Below are 23,480 nucleotides of genomic sequence, written 5' to 3'. Positions count from 1 at the left end.
AGCCCCAGCTCAGATACCACTGACTGAGTCCCAAAGCACGTGTGGGGTTTTTTCCCCAATATGTTTGGGTGTTCTCTCTTATTTGGGTCATTAGCCCCATGGTTGCTGAGGCATCTCAAAGTGAATCTTTAGGTCCAGCTCTGCAGCGATGAGGGCAATCGGCTTTGGTGGCTGGTTTACCACAACCAAAGCTGAGATGCTCATGCAAGACCAAGGCTGGAGAAGTCTTAGCTTTGGGGACACACCTCTGCGTGTTTCTGCTCTGCTGCTGCTCCTGACACAGCAGAGACCTCTCTGACCAAGTGAAGGACAGGGAAAGAGGCGAGGGGGAGATATGAGGGAACACAAGCCCGGCGGGATCAGGGGTCTGAGCGGCGGCCGCGTGGGAAGGAGGAGGTCGGGGGGCCGGGAACGCACCCAGGGAGATGCCCATGGCAGCAGAAACTCAAGGCAGAAGAAGCCAGGGTGGCTCTTTCGCCTCTGCCCAGCTCCCCCCTTGTTTTTTCCAAAAAGACAGGGTGAAAACAATAGTCTTTTAAAAGCACTAACCTTCTGGTGCCAAGCTGGGGGAGCCTCCCACACCGCACACAGGCACACAAAGCCGCGGTGTCCTCCCGGAGCCCGGGCAGCCGGCCCCGGCCGCTCCACCGCCTGCTGCCCGGCTGGTCCGTGGGTCCCCAGCCAGCGAGCTCCGGCCGTCCCAACCCGATCCTGGGCACCGAGACGTGTCCCGACAGCAAAACCCGCTCAGCCTTGAACGCGAAACGTGGCGCGGGGATGGTTGGGGCTGAGCCAGCGTATGTGGGAGCAGGTGTGTGGGGGTGTTTCTCCAGCTCAAACTCAACGCCGCTCAAACTGACAGCAGGGTAAGCTCTCGTTTCATCTTCTGCGGCAGATATCTGTGCCGGGAAAGGCTGCTCCGTGTGTTTTCTGTCTTGTCAGAAGAGCTGGCTTGGGAAGGAACAGTTGCTGGGGATGGTTCATGCACATCTTGTACGCTGTGCTGACAACAGCTCTTGACAACTCCTACCATCAATTGCAAATCTCCCAACACTTCGTGTTTGCTTTGAGGCCCAGCTCCAAAATTCATTCGATCCATGGGGAATCAGGAAAATAGGGAGTGGAGGGGGGGAGCAAAATGGTGTTTCTAGCCGCTGTGGTCAAAGGGACAGGTGAAAATAGGGTCTTTTAGCACTCCAGCAGCATGCGCTGAACAAAAAGAATGAGATTTTCCAAAATAAAACAACAGTCTCAGGAATTTTAAGCTGGTCTCGTGAATTTAGAGGCCAACTCAGCATTGAAATTTTTGGATTTGGCAACGTTGCAACAAGCAAGGAATAAAAAAAAGTCATGTGTGACTCCAAGTGGGTGTTTTCAAACAGCATCTTGTTTGGGGAAAATAATCCCTCTTGGTCTCCTTTGTTTTCTCATGATGCTGGAAATAATTCTCCTCCTCAGAGGGAAGAATTGGGGTTTTCTTTTTCTGTATCACCATGGGAGCTACCCCAGGTCACACCTGACCACGGCTGGTCCCATCCCTGCTAGCACCAGAGTCACCACCTCAAAATGTTAAAGAAACACATGGCGTGGTTCCTGTATCGCACGTTTTTCTTTAGCAATGAGGAAATCAGCCATGAGATGCCCCGGGCGAAGGCGCAGCCCTCCGGGGCCGAGCCCCAGGGCAGGGGATGGAGGCAGCAGGGATGACCTGGGGCAGCAGCATCGCTCCTGGGACCCTCCTCTCCAGGGAGCAGGAGCAGCAACAGCTAAGAGTGCCATCGTAGCTCCGTAATGGCTTTATAATAGCTCCAGCCTCCCCACAACTCCTCCTGACTCATAACGTTTTATTTCTGTCCTGTCGGAGCTCCTGTTTCAGTGGGCTCTGGGTAACGTGAGCCCGGGGTGCTGCTTCGTGCCAGCTCCAGCCATCGGCCGCCGTGCATCAGCTCCGGCGAGGGTGGCAAGGAGCAAGTGCGTTCAGAGGGAGGAGGCTTCAAACAGCTTTTGTGCCAGCTGCAGTTCTCCTGCCTCGGCAGACATCCCTATGACGCTAATGACTTTGGGGGCATTAATCCAGATGAGATGGGGGCAGCTGAAATCATGTTAGCCTGGGCGCGGGAAGGCTGCGGGTGCCGCTGGAGAATTGCTCTTGCCAACCCAAGGCGCCCCACATCTTGGTCACGTAGGAACGGGAGGCGTTTGCTCTACGGAGGGCTTCAGAGTGGGGAAAACCTGGAGGAAACTGCTCCTGGCGTGAGCGAGTGGGGATTTGCCATGACCGCACAGTAAACACGGGCCTGCCCAGACATCCCCCAGCCGCAGGACAGCCCTGGAGCGGCACGGCACGGTATGGCACGGTATGGCACAGCACGGCACGGTGCTCCCTCCCAGGGGTGTGCCGCCCCGCTTGGGTCCGTGCTGGCATCGCCTCTCCCATGCACCCAGCTGAAAATCATCCCATCTCTGTTTTACCATACCTCTGGCACCATTTTATCATCCCGCTGCTTTAACATCCCAAGCGCGGCATGCACGGCCGGGGCTCCAATTTAATTTTTATTTCTCTTTTAATGTGTTTCAAAAATACACAGGGAATTGGAAATGTCAGGACGACAGCGTGGCTGTATCGGCCGCAGGAATCTGCCTCCCTGTTCACAACAGATAATTGAAGACTATTTCAAACGGGAGCTGCCTGGACACAAGCATTGGATCCTCACAGCGCTGACCCCAGCTTCATTTATTTCCTAGCTGTACAAAGCACTAATAAAGCTTTAACTTACCTGCTTTTCTAAACTTCATGTCTGAAGCATTCAGTGGTGCACGACTGAGGAGGAAATAAAAGCAGTTAACCTAAAATAGCACTCGCTATTCAGAATGGGCTAAAAAAGTTAAATCCCAGAGCCATGCTCAAATGGCAGAGATTCTATTCCTCTCTGTAACGTCGGGGTAAATGCACCGACCGGCAACACCCGTGGTGGCTTTGGTCTCTGCATCAGTGTGCGCCGAGTCCCTGGGGAGGGGTCCTGCTTCGAGGGACGGTGCCACACTTGGACCCCTCAGAAGGCTGATGCACGACGGCCGACGGCCGGAGCTGGCACGAAGCGGCACCGCGGGCTCAATTTATTGAGCCTTGAGATTAACGCCCCGGGCGCTGCTAACTCCTGCATAAGCCAATCTGAAACACTGACGGGAGCAGGGCCGGGTTTCCCTGCGGACACTCGGTGCCTCCAGCCGGACCTGCCAGCGCTCGGGGCCAGCAGCACCCCACTTACCCCGCGGTTAATATATAGTAACGATGCCGACCGCACCGTGGGGGATTTAAGCGAGGCGCTGCCAGGGAGGTGAACTGGGCAGGATTTCAGAAGCCTGTGTTCCAGGACTGCTCCTGCCTCTCCCCTTGAGCAAGTGTCATCATCTCATTACACTTTGGTTTTACCACAGAGCCAAGACACAGGTATTTTTTTTATTATCCATACAGCCTGAAAAACCCAGGGATGGGCCAGCTAACCTGAGCAACAAAGAAATCACCAGAGGTTGTTCTGGCAGGCGGGATCACCGGGCGGCTTTCGTCCAGCTGCTGCTTGAGCTACTCGGATGTGCAAGCCTGTCCCAGCCACACGTGTCCACCAGCCACCCAAGGTGCACGCGTGGCTGGGACAGGCTGGGACGGGTGTGCGGTGCGGGGATGTCCCACAGGGGGGAGCCTGGTCACCAGCCTGCGGGGGACACTGCCCATGCCATGGGGACACTGCCATGGGGACACTGCCTGTGCCACCGGGACACTGCCATGGGGACACTGCCCGTGCCATGGGAACACTGCCATGGGGACACTGCCATGGGGACACAGCCCGAGGGACACTGCCATGGGGACACTGCCATAGGGACACTGCCATGGGGACACAGCCCGAGGGACACTGCCTGTGCCACGGGGACACTGCCACAGGGACATGGCCCGGGGGACGCCACTGCCACGGGCATCCCCACCAGCCGCTGCACCCTCTGCTCATGCTGTGCTGCACCGTTGTGTTTGGTCCCCATACCGTAGGGTTTTGCTCCATTTCCACCCTCTCTGAATTAACAGATGCAAAACCGAGCTGTTTTCATCAAAGGGACGGGGCAAAGCTCCCACCAAAACTAGTTCAGGTTTTCAGGGAGAGTATGATCAAGGCAATCTGTTTTCAAAGGGTGTCACTGGGAAAAATTCAGCCTACGGAGGGTCCTAATGGGTCTCTGTGCCCGGGGGGTGCTGACAAGCTGGATGGGTGAGCTGGATCCCCACCTTACGCCTTCCCATCGGGTCAACTTTAAACCAAACAGCAGAGGCTTAAAACTGGTTTAGTAAAGCCGGAGACCTTGCCATGAGTTGTCATCTCACTCTGAACTCAGGAGTTCACTGGAGACATCTCCTCCCACCTCAAAGATTAATAAATGCCTGGCACTGCCTTCATCCGCAGCCTGATCAAAGCGTATATATGACCATGGCATCAACGCTCTGCTCCACTAAGAAATGGAAATACGCAGCTCGATGCCTACGAAAAGACAGGCAAGACAAGAAGAGCTTCCTTGGCGGGGAGAAAAGTGCCGGAGCTGCAGCAGGCACCACGGGGGAAGCGAGCCCCCGAGCAGTGCAGGTTCCCCACCGCTTTCCCAGGTGCCAGAAGCAAGCCTTCTCCTCACCGTGTTTTTCCCGGCAAGCGTCAAAGTGGTGTTAAAGTTACTCTTTGGCCCAGGATCCCCCAGAGGAAGCCTCAGCTTTGTGCACTCAGAATCGCCTCTGTCCGAAGAAATAAAGGTGAGTTTTAAGAAAATACTCTTAGCTCAAATCACCGTTTTCTTCTGTGAGTCTCAAAATCTGCACTCGGTGTGCCAGACACAGCCAGCACCAACACACATATCCCCAGCTGAGAAATGAAGATCTTTGGGCTTAATCTGTTCCCCGTGACACGAGCTGGATGGGGGGCAGGAGGGGTGACATAGCCACAGCCGCGGACAGTGCGAGGAACCACGCTGAGAAGGGCTGGGGAGCACCACATGAGCCAGGTTGTAATCAGTTAATTTAACTCAAGTTTGGCCGGGAATGATTAAGAAGGAGGTGATAATTTTCCTCCGTATCAAGTGCCCAATCTCTTCCTGGACAGGCTTTTATCTGCTGAGGTGACACATTGCCAGGACAGAGATCTGTTGCCCTCATGCAGATGCCCAAGCAGTGACCTATCTGCTGCACTAACACCGTTTTGCATGACACTTCCTTTACAGGAGGAGAGAAAAACAAACCACTTGTCCCTACTTTGTAATGCTGTGGTGTAAACAGCCCTGTAGGCTTTGAAGGACACACCTAAAGGAGGCAGGTGAGGTGAGGCTGATCAGGTCATGGAGCTGCATCTCCGGGGCCAGCCGGGTGGCTGAGTCCTCTGAGATACAAAGGCTGATCTAAACGTGGGTGGTTTTTACTCTGTCCCGCTTTTCGGGGCAGCTGGAGATGCGGCAGGATCAAGTTCAGACATGTCATTGCCCGCAAGTAGTTTTGCATCGGTTTTGGATGCTGTGGAGACAGAGGCACAGAGCGACCAGTGGGGTTTAGGAATCTCAGCCAGGAGGGACAAACAGCCCTTTGCCAGGCGTGGGTGCTCAGGGAGGAAAAGTTTCGCTCAGCTGGAAGGGCCGGAAGAGTTTGGGGCAGGAGAAGGTGACCTGACCCTCGGCAGCGCAGAGGGGCCGCTGCTGCCTGCACCTCCCCAGAGGGAGATGCCAGAGCTTTTATCCAGACATTTGGCTCTGCAGACTCATTGCCCCCATGCTGGGAGAGCAGGGGGACTGCCTTTGGGAGTCTGGAAGCGGGTGAGGACTGGGAGACAGAGGCTTAGAACAGGGAGCGGGGAAGTCACTGGAGTGAGAAGATAGTGGAAAAGTACAGCTTTAAAACACGCAATGCAAAACCAGGGGGAGGGAAGGGGAAGAAATGCCCTTTATCTGCTTACAAGTGAAATAGCCTTCTGTTGTGAGCTTCTGGTTCGGCGAGCACGCAGCTCGCCCATGCCCCCAGCGCAGCAGTGCCCGCAGCCTTGCCCGGCCAGCTTGGCCAGGGGTTGCAGCCCCCCTGGCCCGTCCCGTGCCCGCAAGCAGCCGTCCCGGCCAGACGAGCTGCTCGTCTCCACATCCCGGTGCCGGTGGACAGCCGCTGGGATCCAGGGCTGGCAGCACCGCAGGGGAATCTGCGCATCAACAAGCAACGACTTTCCCCAGGGAAACAGGCGCTTCTGCTCATAGAGCGAACACCCCCCTCCAGCCGCTGCCCCCCGAGAGCAGAGGAGCAGTCGACGGGGCTGGAGGGACCCCGACCCGTTACCCAGCCTGTCCCCCCCTGCCATGGCTGGGCCACACTCGCCTGTCTCATTCCTGACACAACGGACAAATTAAATCTCCCCCGCTGCAGCTTGAGCTCCTTACTCCTTGCTCTGCCTCTTGCTGATGGAAAAAAAAAGAGGTGTTCTCCTCCTTCATTTGCTCCTTCTTCTTTTTTCTTGCCTAAACCCAACATCCTGTGCACACACATCTGATGGCTCCGCGATGCTCTGTTGCCATTCCTACAACCCCCATCAGGGTATTGGACTCTTCCCGAATCACCTTGACAGCCCTTGCTGGGAAGCGTCTATGTTCCCAGACAGCTTGTGGCTGGAAAAATCAGAATTTGGTTCCAAACCCGAATTTTTTACTTCCTGAAAGCAAAAAATGTAAAGCCCAAACTGTGCAACCTGAAGCCTCCTGTGGTCCTGGGTTTTGGCATCCCGATGGTCCTGTATTATACCCCAGGATGTGTTTCCTTCAGCAGCAGAGCCTCTTACCTTCCACTCGTTCGCTCCTGGCCCCTCCGATGAAGTTCACCGCTCACCCCACCACGCCGTGCATGAGGCTGTGTTGGGAATCAGGATTAAAAATCAGACAGAAAAACCGGTTGCATTGGTACAACGGAGGGGGGACAAACTGCTGCAGGGAGGCAGGAGACAGGAACTCCTTGGGGTAATATTGTCACTAGGACTTAGGCACTAAGCTGGCACTGTTGGACATTTTAACCTTGTTTTCAGTGAACATCGGGCCAACTTCTGCGTGCCAAAATAACAACGAAGAGGACTAAGCCTGTGGGATAGGTGTGGCACAAAACCCGATTTCAGTTTCACCTCCATCTTCAATTGCCATTCATGAATCGAACCGTATTTGTTCTACAGGCAAAACTCCCAGCGGTGTTGCCGGATCCAGGGCTGGGGTCCTGCTGGGAACCGCAGCAGTCCGCGCGGACCGCGCAGCAGGCAGAGCAACCTATTTTCCCCAATACGGGAAAGTTGGGAAGACTTAAAAAACCCCAGTTCCTGCGGAGCACTGAGTAGAAGGATTGCCCTGCGGCTGCAGTCCTCCACGACGGAGTATTTTGAAGCAAAACGACACGTCCCCTTTGCTGAGCGGCCGGCTGTGTACGGACCAGGGACATCACCCGTGGGGGCTCGGGCAGCTTCCCGGGGTGGGCAGTGTGGGAGACCACCATAAAACATCCTCCACCTCCCCAGCGAGGAGGTGGCTTTCTAATTACCCAGGTGGATTTTTATTGTAACGAAGCCAGCAATGCAGGATTTGACGCTAGGGGTCTGAATGTGTCACCTGCCAAGGGCAATTTAGCAAGTGGTCTGGGCTTTATTTTCCTCTTGTCCACAGCCATGCGGCTCGCTGTCCCGACAAGCTGAGAACCCGGCAGAGTGTGTGGCTCTTGTATAAACTCATTTATCTCATGTCTACCTTCTCTTAAAGCCCATATTCTGATGTGAAGAGGGTTTTATGGGTGTATGGGGCTGTAAATTATTTACAGCTATTATTGTCTCTTGACTTGGGGCAGATACCAAAATATTTTAGGATTTCCATCGTCCCATGAAAAGCACTGGCTCTTTGGTCACATAGCAAGAAAATAAGAAACAAAGCATCAACATTTTATCAGTAAAGCCAAGGGGCTCCAGCTGACATTCAGGACACCGCTTTCCCAACAGCCTGCCCTGCAGCAGCACGTGGAGCCAAGGCAAACTCCCACGGTGCCACCACGCCGGGCAGCTGAAGGCTTGCTGTGGGGTCCGAGGCTGCCCAGAACGACTGACACTTCATTTTCTGTGTGACCAGGTAAATTCAACAGCATTTTCCTTTCAGATTTCTTTTTTCCCCATCCAAGACCAAATCAAAAGCAAGTTTCTAGGCAGAGGGAAAGCCAAAGAGAAACTCCTTCAGCATCTTTTCACAGATGTGACCTACAGCTCACGCGAGCCGGACTGCGACCTGTGGGCTCTTCCCACGGGTGACGGGGAGCACCCAGCCCTGGCCAGGCTTCGCCCACACACACCCTGCGATGCACGGAGCAAAGCACCGGAATCAGCTTCTGAACAGCTACGCCAGTCCAGCTCTGCCACTGATTTACCCTGAGATCTCAAGACTGCCCAGCTCCGTGCCTCAGTTTACCCAAGTGTAAAACAGAGACAGCTATATTTAGTCTCTTTTACTGTGAGGACATTGCATGAAGCGCTCTATAAATGCAAAATGGATCAAGACAGCAAGACCAAAGTCTGCTTTTGCATAAGGTGGGAAAGTCCAGCAGCAATAGGACTGGGATGGTTGCAGTCCCGTCGGTCTGCCGGGCTGGGTGACCCCGCAGAAGCGCTGGCTCCCGCTCACCGGGACCGAGCTGTAAATATGGAAAAAACCAGCAGCATGGGAAGGCTTGTCCCAGCACGCTGCTTTGTTTGCTGACAGCTAGAGTAAGTGACAACGTTGCAAGCGACTTTTAAGATCCCCGTGACTTTAATTGGAAGGGACATTTTTAATAGCCCAAGCAAATAGCTGTGTGATCCTGCCAACCGCAGCCACTGCTCGCGGCAGAGCTTCACGCCCAGAGACGCTGTTATTCTTCTGGCGTGTGATAGGAATATCATGTGTGAACTGACATAGCGGACACGCCGACATTTTTTTTTAGCTGTACAAGCTCTCTCAAAAGAAAAAAACCAAAAAACATCAATACGCCCCTGGGGGCAGCCAGACACAAAACCTCCAAATGACCTGTGTGCATATAGAAAATGCACAGCAGATTTCCAAACCCTGTGCGTGGGCTTTAATCAATGAACTTCACTAATACATGGGAAACGCTTTCTTCCCAGTAATTGTCCTTTGACAGCTCTAACAAGTAGGATCTGTTTGGGATGGTAATGATTAAAATGCTGACTCACAGAGGGGTTTGCCGGGCTGGCGAGACTACACCAGCTTTGTGCTCACTTGGAAGGTATTTTGCATCCCTGCTTTTCAACCAATCTGCAATTTTAATCCTCCCACTGCAAACAGTTGTTTGCGGCTTTGCCCGACTGACTCCAGGTTTCCCTTCTGCAGGGTCTGGAGGGCCAGAGTTCTCCTCCCGCTCACTAACGTGGTGACAGGCAGCGGGACGGGGACAGTCCCTGTGCCCTCTGCAGCCGGGAACAGCGAGGAGCTCGTCTGCCTGCTCCCAGGGAAGGAGGGAGAAGGGGGGGGGGGACACAGCCCCCCCCCAGCAGCCTGGGACCTGAGCCCCTAGACCTGCGCTGCAGACCCCCAGCCCTGCGAGGTGTGAAACTACAGGGCGCGTTACTGCCTTCGCGGTGCTCCCACGCGTGTCGCGGCGAGACAGACAGAGTACTTCGCCAACACGGTTCCCACACAGCCTCCCGCCCGCCCGTAGTGCCGCTGGCTGGGGCTGCTCGCCCGGGTGCACAGACGCGTTTTTTCCCCGTGTGGCCCCTTTTGCTCGTGGCACGGCCCCCCCCCCCCCCCCCCCGGGGTGCCACGCACAGTCCCGTTCCCTTGAACCTCACATTTGCAGCCCCTGCCTGAGTCACCCTGCAGCGGCAGCAGCGATTAATGTACCCCGGGGTCAGCCGGGGAGCTGGGAGGAGGAAGAGGAGGAGGAGGCGGCGGCGGGCAGCACCTCTGCCCTGCCCCGGACCCAGCCCCGGGCAGACGGTGCACCCGTGTGCCACAGGGCAGCGCCTGGCAGAGCCGGGGGGCTGCTCGGCACGGCACAGCACGGCACGGCACAGCACGGCACGGCACCGCTTTCGGGCTCAGCGCCCACAGTGCCCCGCTCAGCGGGCAGGATCCCTGCCGGGGGTGAGCCAGCCCTCATTGGGACCACTCAGCCGCAGGAAAACAGACCAAGAAGTTTCCATGAACACCATCTTGCTGTTGCTCCATCCGCAGCTCTTTACAGCCCTTAATGATATTGGCTGTAACTATTAAGAGGCTTTTTTTGGGTTTTCTCTGATAAGGATTTTCCTTTCCCGAGCACAGCCCATGGCTCAGCGGAGGCCCCTCGCTCCGCTCGGGGGTACGGGCAGCGCTCCTGCCTGCAGGGCCAGCAAGCAGCCGGGCTTTTGCTGCGGCAGCCTTCACCGTAGGGAAATTGCTAACCCCAGAAAACTGTTCCCCTAATTACAGCCTTGGAGCATGGAGCAAACCACATAAATGATTCACACAGTGTTCCCAAGTTGCAGCCGCGTAAATTAGAGATTTCCAAACACTCCCGAGCCGTGCACGCTGTTATCAGGATGGAAATGCAGAAACTTTCATCGTAAAGAGGCGAGGAGGGGAAAAAAGCCCCGCCGTTAAACGCATCTCTTCAAATCAAGAAGACCTGGGAGGTCTATCCCCTATAGATCTTTACAGAACGGTTGTTAAACTCCTCGGGGAGTTCTCATAGGAGGGAGCAGGCAGATAGCAGGGGAACTATAGAAATGCATCAGCTTGTTATTTCAGAGGGACGTGGGGACTGAGCCTCCGCTGGCAAGCGGAGCATGAAAAGGAGAAGGCAAGCGGACTTGGGGCCAAGAGAAAGGGATGGCTGGCTGTGGGGAAGAGAGTTAAAAGTGTCCCATTGTTAGGGAAGTTTGCTCTCCTTCAGACCATCCCGCTCCCAGGGACACCGCGCCGCCTTTTGAAGTGCAACCTTAGGCGGTTCCTTGTCACCCATTGGAGCGGGAGCTTTTTTACCACATTAAGTCATTGGGTAGCAAATGAATGGGGGGTTTTGACTATTCACAACTTCATCCTTATAAATATCAGGGTTGTAGGTTCCTGCAGCTTTCCTCCATCCCGATAGCTCACCTTGGGAAGGAGCGGAGGGAGGTGGCCCTGCTCGCTCGGGGACCTGCGGTGCAGAGAGCTACGGATCAGTGGAAGGGATCCAGCCCCGCTCCTTGTGACAGCCATGAAGACAAGCACCTTCCTCATCCTCTCCATCGCAGGGGTCTACAGCACCGTTCTCCACGCAGCAGCATGGTAGGGTCCAACTCAGTGGAAAGGGCATTTTTTAGGGATGCTCTTCGGCCTGCGGCAAACTGCGTGATTCATTTTCTTTTCTTTGTTTCAGGTCTGTGAATAACTTTCTGATGACAGGACCTAAGGTAATTAACAACTGTCAAGAATTTAAGTAGAGCAATTTTGTTTTGCAAATGGAAATGGGACTTTTCCAAGGAACCAGATTTCCCGGAGCATATTGGCTCCGAGTCCCACTGAGTAACGAGGGAAAGGACTCGCAACCTGTTTGCGTCTGTTTTCGTTGATAAATGGTAAAACGCGGTGGATTTTAACCCCGCTGTTTCCCGTGCCAGGCTTACCTGACGTACTCCAGCAGCGTGGCGGCCGGGGCGCACAGCGGGATGGAGGAGTGCAAGTTCCAGTTCGGGTGGGAGCGCTGGAACTGCCCCGAGAGCGCCCTGCAGCTCTCCACCCACAACCGGCTGCGCAGCGGTGAGTGCGCCTTTACCTGCCACACCAGCATCCCCGACCCGGGATGCCTTTGGGTACAAGCTGGGATGCGCTCTGGAGAGAGCTGGGGCAGATAATTAGACCAACCGATGGAGAAGGGTTTCTGTGTCCCAAATATCACGGTGGTTTTTCTCCCTCTGTGTTAATTGGATACAATGAATAGCATTAACATTTTTCTAGGAATCCCAGGCTCTCCCTGGATCTCTATCCGTGCTGGGCTAGAGCTCGGTCCTTCCCGCAGTGCTGCTCCGTGGGCTCGCTCCTGCCACTTTGTGCGCAGCATCCCAGGGAGCGCAATGCTGGAGGCACCTGAGCTCGCAACGGGCAGAAGTGCAGGAGAGATGAAGAGAGAAACCAGAGACATGCACTAAGAAACTGTCTTCGTAAGGAAGTTGTGGATATACCTGAATACTGACTGCTTCAACAAGCAGAAATTTCCTTTTGCCCAGAGCAGCATCTTTATTTGAATTTATTAGGAAAGCCAGAAAAGAAACTAAATGAGAAGTGTGGGTGCAGACAGCTGTTAGCACAGGTTCAACCACCGACTGAAACAAGATCAATGACGGTTTTCCCCAGCAGACAAGATCAAAGCATGAACATACCCCCGAGCAGGAAAGGACAGAGACAAACGGAGTGCCAGGTGAAGCGAGTGATAACTGACCTTGGCCAGGGCAGGGTTGGGGCATCGCCTTAAGATCCTCCTGTTGCCAAGAAACTCCATCCCATACACAGACACCTGCATAGTGTTATGCCAAATTGCTGAAACCCTCGATGCTGAAGCCTGAAGAGATTCCAATCACGAGCATTTAATTTCTATAGCACCTTCCCTTTTGCCCAAACTGGTTTGTTTGGTTTTTTTTCCCCCTTTTTGCACCTTTGCAGCACAGGAGAGCTTCATTCCCAATAAACCGGGACAGATATCTATGTTTACATGTGACAGCTTTTTTTTTCCCCCCTCTCCCCCAGCTACCCGGGAAACATCCTTTGTACACGCCATCAGCTCGGCCGGCGTCATGTACACCCTCACCAGGAACTGCAGCATGGGAGACTTCGAGAGCTGCGGCTGCGACGACTCCAGGAACGGCCGCGTCGGTGAGCTGCCGTCTCAAGACGGGCTGACATCGTCTCTCCATCCCCAGGATTTCAGGGCAGAATTTGGCCCGACGAGGCGGTTCTGCGCTTAGCATGCGTCTGTCTTGCAGGTGGCCGAGGCTGGGTCTGGGGAGGATGCAGCGACAACGTGGAGTTTGGGGAGAGGATTTCCAAGCTCTTTGTGGATGCTTTGGAAACGGGACACGATACCCGCGCGCTGATTAACCTGCACAACAATGAAGTTGGGAGACTTGTAAGTCAAAGATATTATAATAATAGTAATAAGAATAATAATGTCTATATTGAAAAGAAAATCTGAGAATCTGATAGGCCGTTCAGGTCCCCGTCTCCGGCTGTCCATGGCAATCTGGGCCTTGTAGTATTTGCATGGGGGAAAAAATACAGCCAGAATCTGGCCCTAGACCTGAACACGAGGAACTGCGGTAGGAGTTGTTCCCATTTCAGCAAGAGTTGTTCCCACTTCAGCTTCTGCAGCTGTGTGCAACGCAGGTAACTACGAGCATACACCACTTAGAAGCGCAGGGGGTTTATACTCACCTACCACCGTCTGGTCTGTAAACCAAAGCAAGAACCACTTTACTTTCTTGCAATATGCATTTCCAAGCTATTTGGCCGGGGAAGCCAGGTGTGAGCCGGCTGCCAGACTGGCCCCCCACTCCCCGCCTGGGCCGGCAGAGGCTCTCAGCATCTTGCCAAACCTCCTTGTCTGTAAAAACAAGGATGGCAACACTTAACATACCTATCTCATAGGGTGTGTCGAGGCTTAATCTCACGTAGATACCAGTGATTGAGACCTTATAAATACCAGAGGGAGATGCGTAGATAATATCTGTGAAGTGCTTGGCCTGGAGGAGATGCAGAGAGGTTGGGTATGATTATTCCAAAGCAGTTTGACACATTTTGAATGAAACCTCTGAGAGGGATGATGGGTTGATGCTGCGATGAGCGAGGTGAGTGGCGTGAGAAGGGCATGACCTGACAAAGGCGCTTTTTTCCTGGCCCGGAGAAACAGCTCCTGCAAGGGCTGGAGACAGTAGTTTGTGCCCACTCATTATCTCTGTCCTTTAAATTAGCAAAGAGGGACAGATGTTTTCCAAGAACTAAAATAAGAGCATCAGCTCGTGTCTTGGAAGGACCTGAAGTCATACCAAGCATGAACCACTTTTGACTTACTGCCCCCCCCAAATTAGAAGTACCTGATTTTGAGATTTAAATGATGATGCTCTGCTGCTCCTAATTTCCCCACCTTTTCCACCAAGGCGGTGAAAGCCACCATGAAGCGAGCCTGCAAGTGCCACGGCGTGTCAGGCAGCTGCAGCATCCAGACCTGCTGGCTCCAGCTGGCCGAATTTCGCGAGATCGGCAACTACCTCAAGATAAAATACAACCAAGCCCACAAGTTGGAGATGGACAAGAGGCGGATGAGAGCCGGCAACAGCGCCGACAGCCGCGGGGCCACGGCAGAGACCTTCCACCACGTCCACGCCACGGAGCTCGTCTTCCTGGAGGACTCCCCCGACTACTGCACGAGGAACGCCAGCCTGGGCCACCACGGCACCGAGGGCCGCGAGTGCCTGCAGACCGGCAAGAACCTCTCGCAGTGGGAGAAGAGGAGCTGCCGGCGGCTGTGCACCGAGTGCGGTCTCCGTGTGGAGGAGAGGAGGACGGAGGCGGTGGCCAGCTGCAACTGCAAGTTCCACTGGTGCTGCACGGTGCGGTGCGAGCAGTGCCGGCAGCTGGTGGCCAAGCACTTCTGCGCCCGCCGCGACACCGCCGCCCCCAACCACATCAAGCGGAGGAGCAAGGGCCATAAGAGATAGACGGCGGCCCTGGCTCCCGAGGAGGACGCTTTGGTGTCCCCATGCTCGGCAGCCACCGGCGGAGCTGGGGAGGGAAGGAGCGTCCCTGGGGTCCAGAGGGCTGAGCGGGGCATCGCGCGAGGCGACGGGGCCTCCTGCGGACGGATGCTGCGAGATTAGGAAGCACGAGGCGCAGGGGAACCACGGTCTTTCTGTCTTCCATGGTTTTTCCTCAATAGTTACCAGTAGCTTCTTTCTTTTTGGGAGTCACTTTATTCATGTATCGGCCAGAGGAAGAATTTGGCGTTTTCATTGGACTCAACCCCTTGTGCCACGTCCAGCGGGTCCACCAAGGCCAGCGGTGGTGGGGAGTGAGGTGGGGACAGGCGCCGTGGCCAAAAGCGGGTCCCATGGGGCGGCTCGGTCCCAGCAGCCACAGGCACCGCAGCTGGGGCACCCCCAGCCCGGCCCTTCGTGCACAGCGGCCGCTCGGCAGCATTTCCAGGGGGAAACTTATGCACTTTCTGATGGGAGAGGGGGGTTTGCAGCATCACAGTGTATATTACAACAACTGCAGCCTTTTGAGGGCTTCGATAGGTTTACAGCCAGTGTTTACAGATTTCATAATGTTTTTTTCCCCTTTGTTTGGGGTTTGTTGGTTTGGGTTTTTTTTAAATTTTGTATTTTGGTACCAGAACTCCTGCCCCCAATAGATAGTAGCTTTTTGTATTTGTACTGGATGAAATTAAGCTGTTTACAATTCCTATACTTTTTATTAAAAAAACCCAACATAATTAGCAGGTAAGAATTCAGAATTCTTTATATCTAATGTTGTTTATTAATAAGTTGTATTATTGCTTAGCACAATCTGTTTTCTCTATATATTTTGAAGGTATCCCTAAAGAGTTAGATTTTGGAGTGTATTTTGCAATAAACACCACAATGAAAAGGATTGCCTTTTTTCTTTCTGGCTCCCTAGCAGCCTGACTTTAGGTGCAAAATTGTCCCTTTCTGTGCAAAACCCAGCACTTCTCATCATTAATCCAAAAGCCACTGAAGCCAGCGAGAAGGTGGTACTCCTAGACCTCAATAAAAGTTGGCTCCAGCCTTCAGTCCCTGGAGGGTTTGCTTTAATACCTATCACCGCAATATCTAAGTTTTTTCAAGCGCTGAGTACACAGACACTGCTGGCTAAAGCCGATTTTGAAGCTCCCAACACCTCTTTAATTTGCCTACAGCCTGACGTCCCCCAGACAATGCGGGGCTGCCCCGCTTTGATGTGGAAAGCATCGGCACTCACTGCAAAATTCTCGGAGGCACGAGAGGAGCCCTTTGAACTGGGGACAGGAGAGAAAACTTGGGGACAGTTGTGAATGTGTCTGCTGGTTCCCTGCTGCTCTGGGTGCAAACAGCCCCACGGTGGGGAGGGCAGGAGGGGACACGCACTGGTTGCTGCTGTTCCGAGTGAGTCCTGCTCTTCTCCTGCGCTCTCCAGGGCTGTGTTTCAGCCCCAATTGCTCCCAGGAGTCGGAGTGCTGCTCTGGAGGGAGCCAGCACCGTGCCGCAGCCCGCACCCGTGACACAGGGGCAAAGGATGCTCTACCAGATTTGCTTTCCAGCCAGGGGAGGAGGAGGAGGAGAAAGAGAGAAGTGGAAAAAAAACCCCACAAAACCAACCAAAAAACAAACCCACAACCCAACAGCTCTGCCAGCGTATTGCGCCCACACTACAAATGCTTTGATGCTATTGTATCCGGGTATCCCTACAGCTCCTGGTGCAAACACAGCCTCGACACACGCTCGAGCCAAATCAGGAAGCTCAAGGTGTAAAACACACAAGCTGGGAAGCACAACTGACTTCTATGCATTTATTTTTGCAAAGAGCGGTTTCATTGAAGCTGGAAGGGCTGTGCCAGCAGACCGTCATCAGTTTGGGGGGGGGGGGGGGGGGGAAGCGGCTTTTTTTGCTGCCTTCGGAGTAGCTATTTCCAAAATTTCCATAACTGACAGGCCACACCACCAAAGAAAAAACCCCGAGATTTTTGCACAGCGTTACCACAACAGCATTTCCAACCCACCAAAATTTAGGCTGAACTGGAAGCGATAAAAACAGACAAACAAATGCCCTTTCCTGCATCTCGTGCACTGGCTGGCTTCTCTGCACGAAAACCCCCGGGCTCTGCTTCTGTCCTATCTGCTGTGGTTGCCCGGACTAGCGCTCGGCAGCACCAGCCCCACACCTGGGCAGGCACAGGGCGCTGCCAAAATCCCACGGAGCCACACGATGAGGTTACACAGAGCACAGGACAGTCCCTGCTGATGGAAGGGAACAGTATCTCACCAGGATAACTCTCAAGCAGACATAAAAAACCCTCCTGCTGTGTACCAATAGCAGGGTTAATAAACTGCACAGGTAAATCCCAGAGGATGAGAACTCCCTGTGAGCAGGCGTGCTCGCGACACACTTTGTGTCTTACGTGTCTTTGCAACAACTTTTCAAACTAACATTACTGCAGAAAATAAGAAGTGACGTGTGTGCAGGTGTCCATGGCATCAGACCAGAAACCTGTCCCGTGCAGGGCCCGTCCCAGGGGAGAGGGGCTGCGGAGAGGAGCAGAGAGACCACAGCAGAGACCAATCCTTCTCCCGCTGAACCCTCCCATTCCCATCGACCCGCAGCCAGGGACTCGCTGAGCCAGCACTCGTATCCACTGCATTGCATTTAAATGCTGGGGATGAACTGTTCTTCCTTGAATTTGTCTAATTGCTTTTTTTAATCCATTTACATTTCTGGCACCCAGACTATCTAAGGCAACAAGCGTATCTTATGCAAAAGCCAGAGACCAAATGCAAATTGAAGCAAACTCAAGAGAAAGTTATGTACCATCCCATGATACAAATTGCCATTCTCTTTTTATAGCTCACAGAGATAATACTGAGTCTGAGCAAACACAAAAGACAACTCTATTACTTAGAGCTGCACCTTGCCAGAGATGTTGCAGTCCTGGAGAAGCTGAAGCTCTCTCATCCTCCCCCTTGTTGCCTGGATACAAGGGTCATCAATTCTCACTACAAAACAATGGAAGTTCAGGATCATCTTAATCCATCACGGCACTGTCAGGGAGCCCCTACACCCCTGCGCACTGGTACTCACCTTCAGTAACAGCACACGCAGAAATGCCATGTGCACAGGGTAATAAACCCCAGGCTGCCTGCAGGGCACAATCCATCAGGCTGATTTCATCACTTCAGTGGTGATTTTACCTGGGCAGGAAACTCCTACACAGTGGTTTTCAAAATGAATAAAGCCACCCAAAGTAGAGTAAAATCCTGTGATCTGCTGGCTTGTAGAGGCTCATTCTCCAACCACAGCTAAAGAGCATTTGAAGGGAGCAATGATGTCTTCAAACCTGAATGCACTTACTCATGATTACCCAAAGTCAACTCCAATTTGAGACACTGATCCCAACCACCTGTAGCTCACTGCACGCTCCGAGGAAGGGATGGACTATAAACCCTTGAGGAGGAACCCAATTACTGTCCCGCAGTAACAGTCATGATCTTAATTACAATGAAAAAGTAAAAACCTCAGTCAGGGCCAGGTGCTGCACGTGTTGTATGAACTCAGACCAAAATCCCGCTGCCTGCCCCTGAGGAGCCATCGGCTCCTCGCAGCGCTGGGGTGCGGGAGGGGGTGCTGGGGATGCCCGGGAGCAGGCACACCCCACCAGGCACCCCAAAGGGGCACTTCGGGCAGGGCTGTGGAGCTGCTTGGACAGTCCTGGAGCAGCACCTTCATGTTCAAACAGGCTTTGCCAGAGCTGCTGCTCATGGGACTCAGGCGTTGCCACGGCCAGAGCATGTGATAAGGAACCCATGGGACCACAGCTGGATTGGCATGAAATCACCGTTGGCTTTGTGGAGGTTTATCACCACCTTCCCAGTAGTGTATTTGTGCCTTTATTTTTGGAAAAGAGCTGGTTTGTAGTAATTTTTTAATGAAAAAGGGAAACGTTTTCTAAGTGAAGAAATAATACAGTCCAGCTCTAGTGTTACCACAGAACGGGGCAGGTTTGTGTCAGAGCTGCCTGCTCAGCTGTTGATAGGGTTTCAGAAAATCAGTGTTGGGAGATTTGTACCAGGATAACGGCCCAGGCTAAGCCCACAAGCTTTCCTGGACTTTCCCCTCTACCGCTGCCGTCCAGGCACCCGTCCTGGCACCCTCACCGGGAGCAGCAGCCGCCAGCTTTTCTTCTTGTTTCTTCTTCCCAGGAGGTGGAAATGCCCCCACAGCCTAATTCCCCTTCAGGCAGGAACACGGGCATGACTCCACGCACAGGGCTGGTAGGGTCGCCTCCATCCCTGCGCAGAGGAAAGGTGAAGTTCAGGTGTGCACCATGCCAACGCGCTATGGATAGGGACGGATTGCACATCCTTGGTGCAGCCCCAGCACTCGGAGGCAGGCGGGGGTTTGCATTCATCCAGGCAGCGGCAGCGCGGACCTCAGTGCCGCTGGTACGGGCTGAGGATGTCACCCAGTGCAGAAATGGGATCCATGCTGTGGAAGGATGTTGCTTTTGCTCCTCTCCCAGAAAAGAGTGCAGGGACAGCTCCGACAGAGAATTCACACCATCATCATCAGCTGCATGCCTCCTCAGCCTCTCCCGGCAGGCTGGCATGGCCGTTTGTGCTGGGAGGTTGAAGTACCATGGTGAGCAATCCCTGCCCCAGTCCCCTTCCTGTCAACAGGTCACATCGCTGTACGGTGACCATCAGCAAGATGAGAATTAAGTTTATTTAATTGACAAAGCGCTTTGCTGTTGACTACGGAGGAGCAGGACAGCACCTACTTGATGCAGTGACAAGTCCGGGAGGAAGGGAGCCAGGAAGGCTACCCGCTGACAGCCCACGTGCATGGATGGTCTTTGCAAAGTGGCTTGGAGGGGACGGATTCTGGCCCAGCGCTGCTCCTTCCCCCTGCAGCCAGGGGCTGTGCTCTCCCCTCACGCCCCGCAGCAGCCCCCAGCAGCCCTCCTTCACCCCAGCCTGCTCCGCTTCGGCTGTTAAACTCCTTGCCTGGTGGATGACTTTTAATTTATGCTGCCAGTGCCCTTTCATGGATTATAATTCTGTACGAGATGTTTGTGCTGTATCCTCCCCCCGTATTAAAGTGTCAGGAGTATATCCCCAGGCCATCCATCTTCAACACTTCCGCATGGGCTTGGCAATTCTCTGACATGAATATTATGGCTCTCAATGCAGAGTCTCCATCACTCAAGCTGACAAGTGTTAGAATCTCCTCTCTTGAACAGGGTAAGTGACCTTTTCATATGCAGCGTCGATTCCCGGTCACGCGGCATCTGGTGCAGTGAAACCAATGAGTGCCAGCAATTCCCTAAAGTCTTAAAAAACAAGTCACAGGTCCTTTTTGACTTCAAAACCAACCCTTAGCATGACAAAGTTAAAGGGCCTTAATCAGCCCCTGGTTAGCCCCTGCTAGTGCCAGTCTCATAGAGGAGGATAAAAAAGCATCTGTGCGATGCCTTCTGCAGGATTTATTGACAGGGATTTTCAGGGAAAGATGATTGATTTGGGTGTCTGGCTTACAGGAGTGTATAGGAAAGATTTTGGTGACTTTAGTGATTTTTAAACCTCAACTCTAATCTAAAGCAACATTTTTTTTTTAAGTGAGGTGCTTAAAGTTAGATCCCCAAACCCCACCAGCCTGATTTTCAAAGCCGCTGACCACCTGGGCTTCCCACAGTGTGTGCAGGAGCTTCCCTCTACCTGCTCCTTGAGAGAAGCAGAGGAAGAAAACAACCCTGAAAAGCCCTTCCAGCTCAGACCTTCACAGCTCTGCTGCGGTGGGGACACCTCGAGCAACGTTGCTCAACAGAAAGGGAATCCCCTTGAACTGAACCGTGTGGCGATTCAAGCTAAATCCCTCCTACAAAATTCACACGTTACCCCAAGTCTTTGGCCAAACTGGTGCCTAATTTTTCTTCTTCTCTGAAGAGCAAAGGTACTTTCATAGCAACTTCGCCACCTTCCCCCTACGAAGCTCCTGGTGGTGGCTCATCGCCAGCACAGTGCAATGCAACAGAAACTTGTTAACGCCTTTTCAGCTCCCTGTTAATAAAGTCAAGGCAATTAACAGCTTCGCTATTTACAAAACAAATCCTCTTTGCAACACCTGAGAAAAAGAGTTACATGTGTTTCTCAAACATTTCTCAGTTGGGGAGAACACCTACAATAACTATCTACCAGGAGGTGTTGTATCTGCTCTCCTTGGCCAGAGAGGACAAGTCCATGTTCATACTCTGCTTCCGTCCACACCTGATCAGCAAGCACAGGTCTACTGGGAAAGCTTCTTATCTAAGGGTTACTCCATGGAGAAAGAGGTGTACAGGGAGCCAGGCTGTGAATTTATTGCCCACCCGTTGGTTCTTACTTGCTTCTTATCAGCCCCACATGCTGGTGTACAAGAGCCACTTGTGGGTAAGGAGGTTGTTCCCCTCCGAAGATGTCCCCATGGGTGGCTGGGGGCAGTGGGTAACGTACGGCAGATTTATACCTCTGCGGAGTAATTCACAAGCTTCTCTTTTTTTCTGCCTCTTTTTCTGGTCCCTTGCTCTCTCCTAGGATACATGCCATGCCCCCCACTTTGCAAATCACTGCCCTGGCTTACAGTGCAGTAAATTCCCCCTTTTCAAACAAGCCCCAAGGAGATGAGCAATACAACAGAAGACTGATGGATTAGAGACAATCAAATAAATGTAACTTGCAGTGTACCTTCAAAATTAATTCCTTCCTCCTCTTTTCCTCTCCCATCCCACTCTCCTGTCCTCCAAACACACACAGTGGCCCATAATTTATGGACAAGAAAGGTGATGTGTACCCTAACTAAGCTTTATTTGGGTGCGGAGGTGACTGCTGGGACAACTTCACAGAAGAGCACTCCCAGCCAAAGTGGATTCACTCCAGACACTTCTGTGGTTTAGTAAAGACCCTGTCTAAAGCCTATATCACATCTCGGACTCAAAGCCACTCCTTCCATAGGGTCTGAAATGCAGAGGGAAAAGAAGAGGGAGTTGATAGTGACTCCAAGTGCAGTAAGGAGCAGAGACTGATGAGCACAGCTGGGAAATGTTCACCAAACATTTAGGATGCAAAGAGAAGAGTAGCAATCATGTAGGACAGAGCGGGCCAGGGCCAGAAAATGAAAGAGAGTAAGTCTAAATCTGTTGTAGAAGGGGAAGGTGGAGGTTTACACGAAGGACATGATGGGAAATAGAGATTGAGGTCTCAAGTAGTATTTTAGCTTTTCTTTTCTTTCTCTCTCTAGTCTTTCTTCAGCGTCCTATGCAACATTAATCGAAGCCACTTGTGGGCACGTCCAGGAGAGAATAGCTCGTCAGGGGACATACGACCACAGAGCCTGGACAGTATACGGCCCTTAATTTCCTCCTCTGATGCTTTCAATAGCTCATGGGATGCCATAAAAGATGATAATGACGAGGTCAGTGGAAAGACTGTAAAACAGTGGGGAGAGGCACAAGCGTTACTTCACTTGGGCTCAAACTCGGGCCATGCATGGACCGAGTTTGCTGGTTGCAAGCTCTTCTGCTTGGGCCCACGACTGCACTCCACATCCCACCATACAGCCTGGCTGCCAGTGCTCAAACCTGTGCTGTGCTGAGTTACGTGGTCTGAAATGTTGGGCTGTGAAGTCAGTGGGACTCTTGTCATTGGTTTAGATCAAGCCTGACAGTTTGGTCGGACACAAAGACGAGGACAACGGTTCTCACCTTTCTTCCCAATTCCACAGACTTTTCTAACTCACAACACTATAGCTCCTGGCTTGACTCTTTCAGAGGATCATCCATCAAGAATGTGGTTGACAGCTTTAAACAAAGTAGTTCCTATTTCTCTCCCTTTTGCTCAGTGCCTTGAAGCTAAACCTACTCTGACCCAGCTCCCCATTCCCTCTCCTGCCAGGCAGACACTTCGGCTGGCCAGCTGCCATCAACTACGATAGGGACAAGGCACCTCCTCCCTATCACTAAGTGGATTTCGAAGGCAATAAGCAAGAGAATAATTAAATTAACTCAGTCCCGAATACCTCCCGAGGTGCCAAGCATTCCCAGCACTGCAGCAGCACCACAGGTGTCTGGAGAGCAGGTAATACCAGTCGGTGGCAGGCTGCAAACGTGGCTCTGGAGGACATCTCTGCTGGCACCGGAGCAGCGGCAGCAGCCAATGCGGGACAGGAGTGCTGGGAAGCACGATGCAGAAACCCTCAGCTCTGGTCCAGGAGCAAAAGAGATACATTTAACTTTGATGTGCCTAAGTTAATAAGCCTTATCCCAGGGCAAACAGTTGTACTTCCCAGCTTGGACTACTTCACCCTCTGTTTCTTGTCCCATGGGCTTTCCCCCGGCGGGGTGCCGGGCCTATCGCCTCAGGTGGCAGTCTCAGCTTCTGTTTTACCAAATAGCCTACTATTTAAATTCTCTGTGAAACATCTATATGCTTTTGACAGCAGCACATTCTTTTTTTTTTTTTTTTTTTCCTGATCTACTACAGGCTGCAAGACTTGAATCTGGATTTGAGAGAGCCCACAATTTTGGAGTGATCAGGTCACAGCCTTCGCTCAGCTCCATCTCCATCTCCAAGGTGTGCTCGGGGAGCCCGGGCTGGCTCTGGCCAGGACTGGTGGCCTGGCAGAGGACATCCCCACGGCAGAGCTTT

At 53.0% G+C, this 23,480-nt stretch overlaps 2 protein-coding genes across 3 annotated transcripts in view; one reads left to right on the top strand and one right to left on the bottom strand.

Moving 5' to 3' along the window:
- FAM13B (family with sequence similarity 13 member B) overlaps window positions 1–880 on the bottom strand; it is a 66,941-nt gene extending 66,061 nt beyond the window's left edge. For both annotated transcript variants that reach the window (XM_075766289.1, XM_075766294.1), the window contains exon 1: window positions 550–880. The gene's annotated coding sequence lies outside the window, so the exon portion shown is untranslated. The remainder of the gene's footprint in view (window positions 1–549) is intronic.
- A 10,377-nt stretch (window positions 881–11,257) lies between these two features.
- On the top strand, window positions 11,258–14,750 carry WNT8A (Wnt family member 8A). The gene is made up of 6 exons (XM_075766505.1): window positions 11,258–11,328; window positions 11,420–11,453; window positions 11,661–11,799; window positions 12,784–12,909; window positions 13,020–13,162; window positions 14,190–14,750. Exons 1-6 carry the CDS (start codon window positions 11,258–11,260, stop codon window positions 14,748–14,750), a joined length of 1,074 nt encoding a protein of 357 aa, XP_075622620.1.
- The last annotated feature ends 8,730 nt before the right edge of the window (window positions 14,751–23,480 follow it).

The sequence above is a fragment of the Balearica regulorum genome, chromosome 14 (assembly GCF_011004875.1).
Source record: "Balearica regulorum gibbericeps isolate bBalReg1 chromosome 14, bBalReg1.pri, whole genome shotgun sequence".
In the NCBI taxonomy this organism is placed as follows: Eukaryota; Metazoa; Chordata; class Aves; order Gruiformes; family Gruidae; genus Balearica; species Balearica regulorum.
This window is presented reverse-complemented; position numbering and strand designations above follow the sequence as displayed.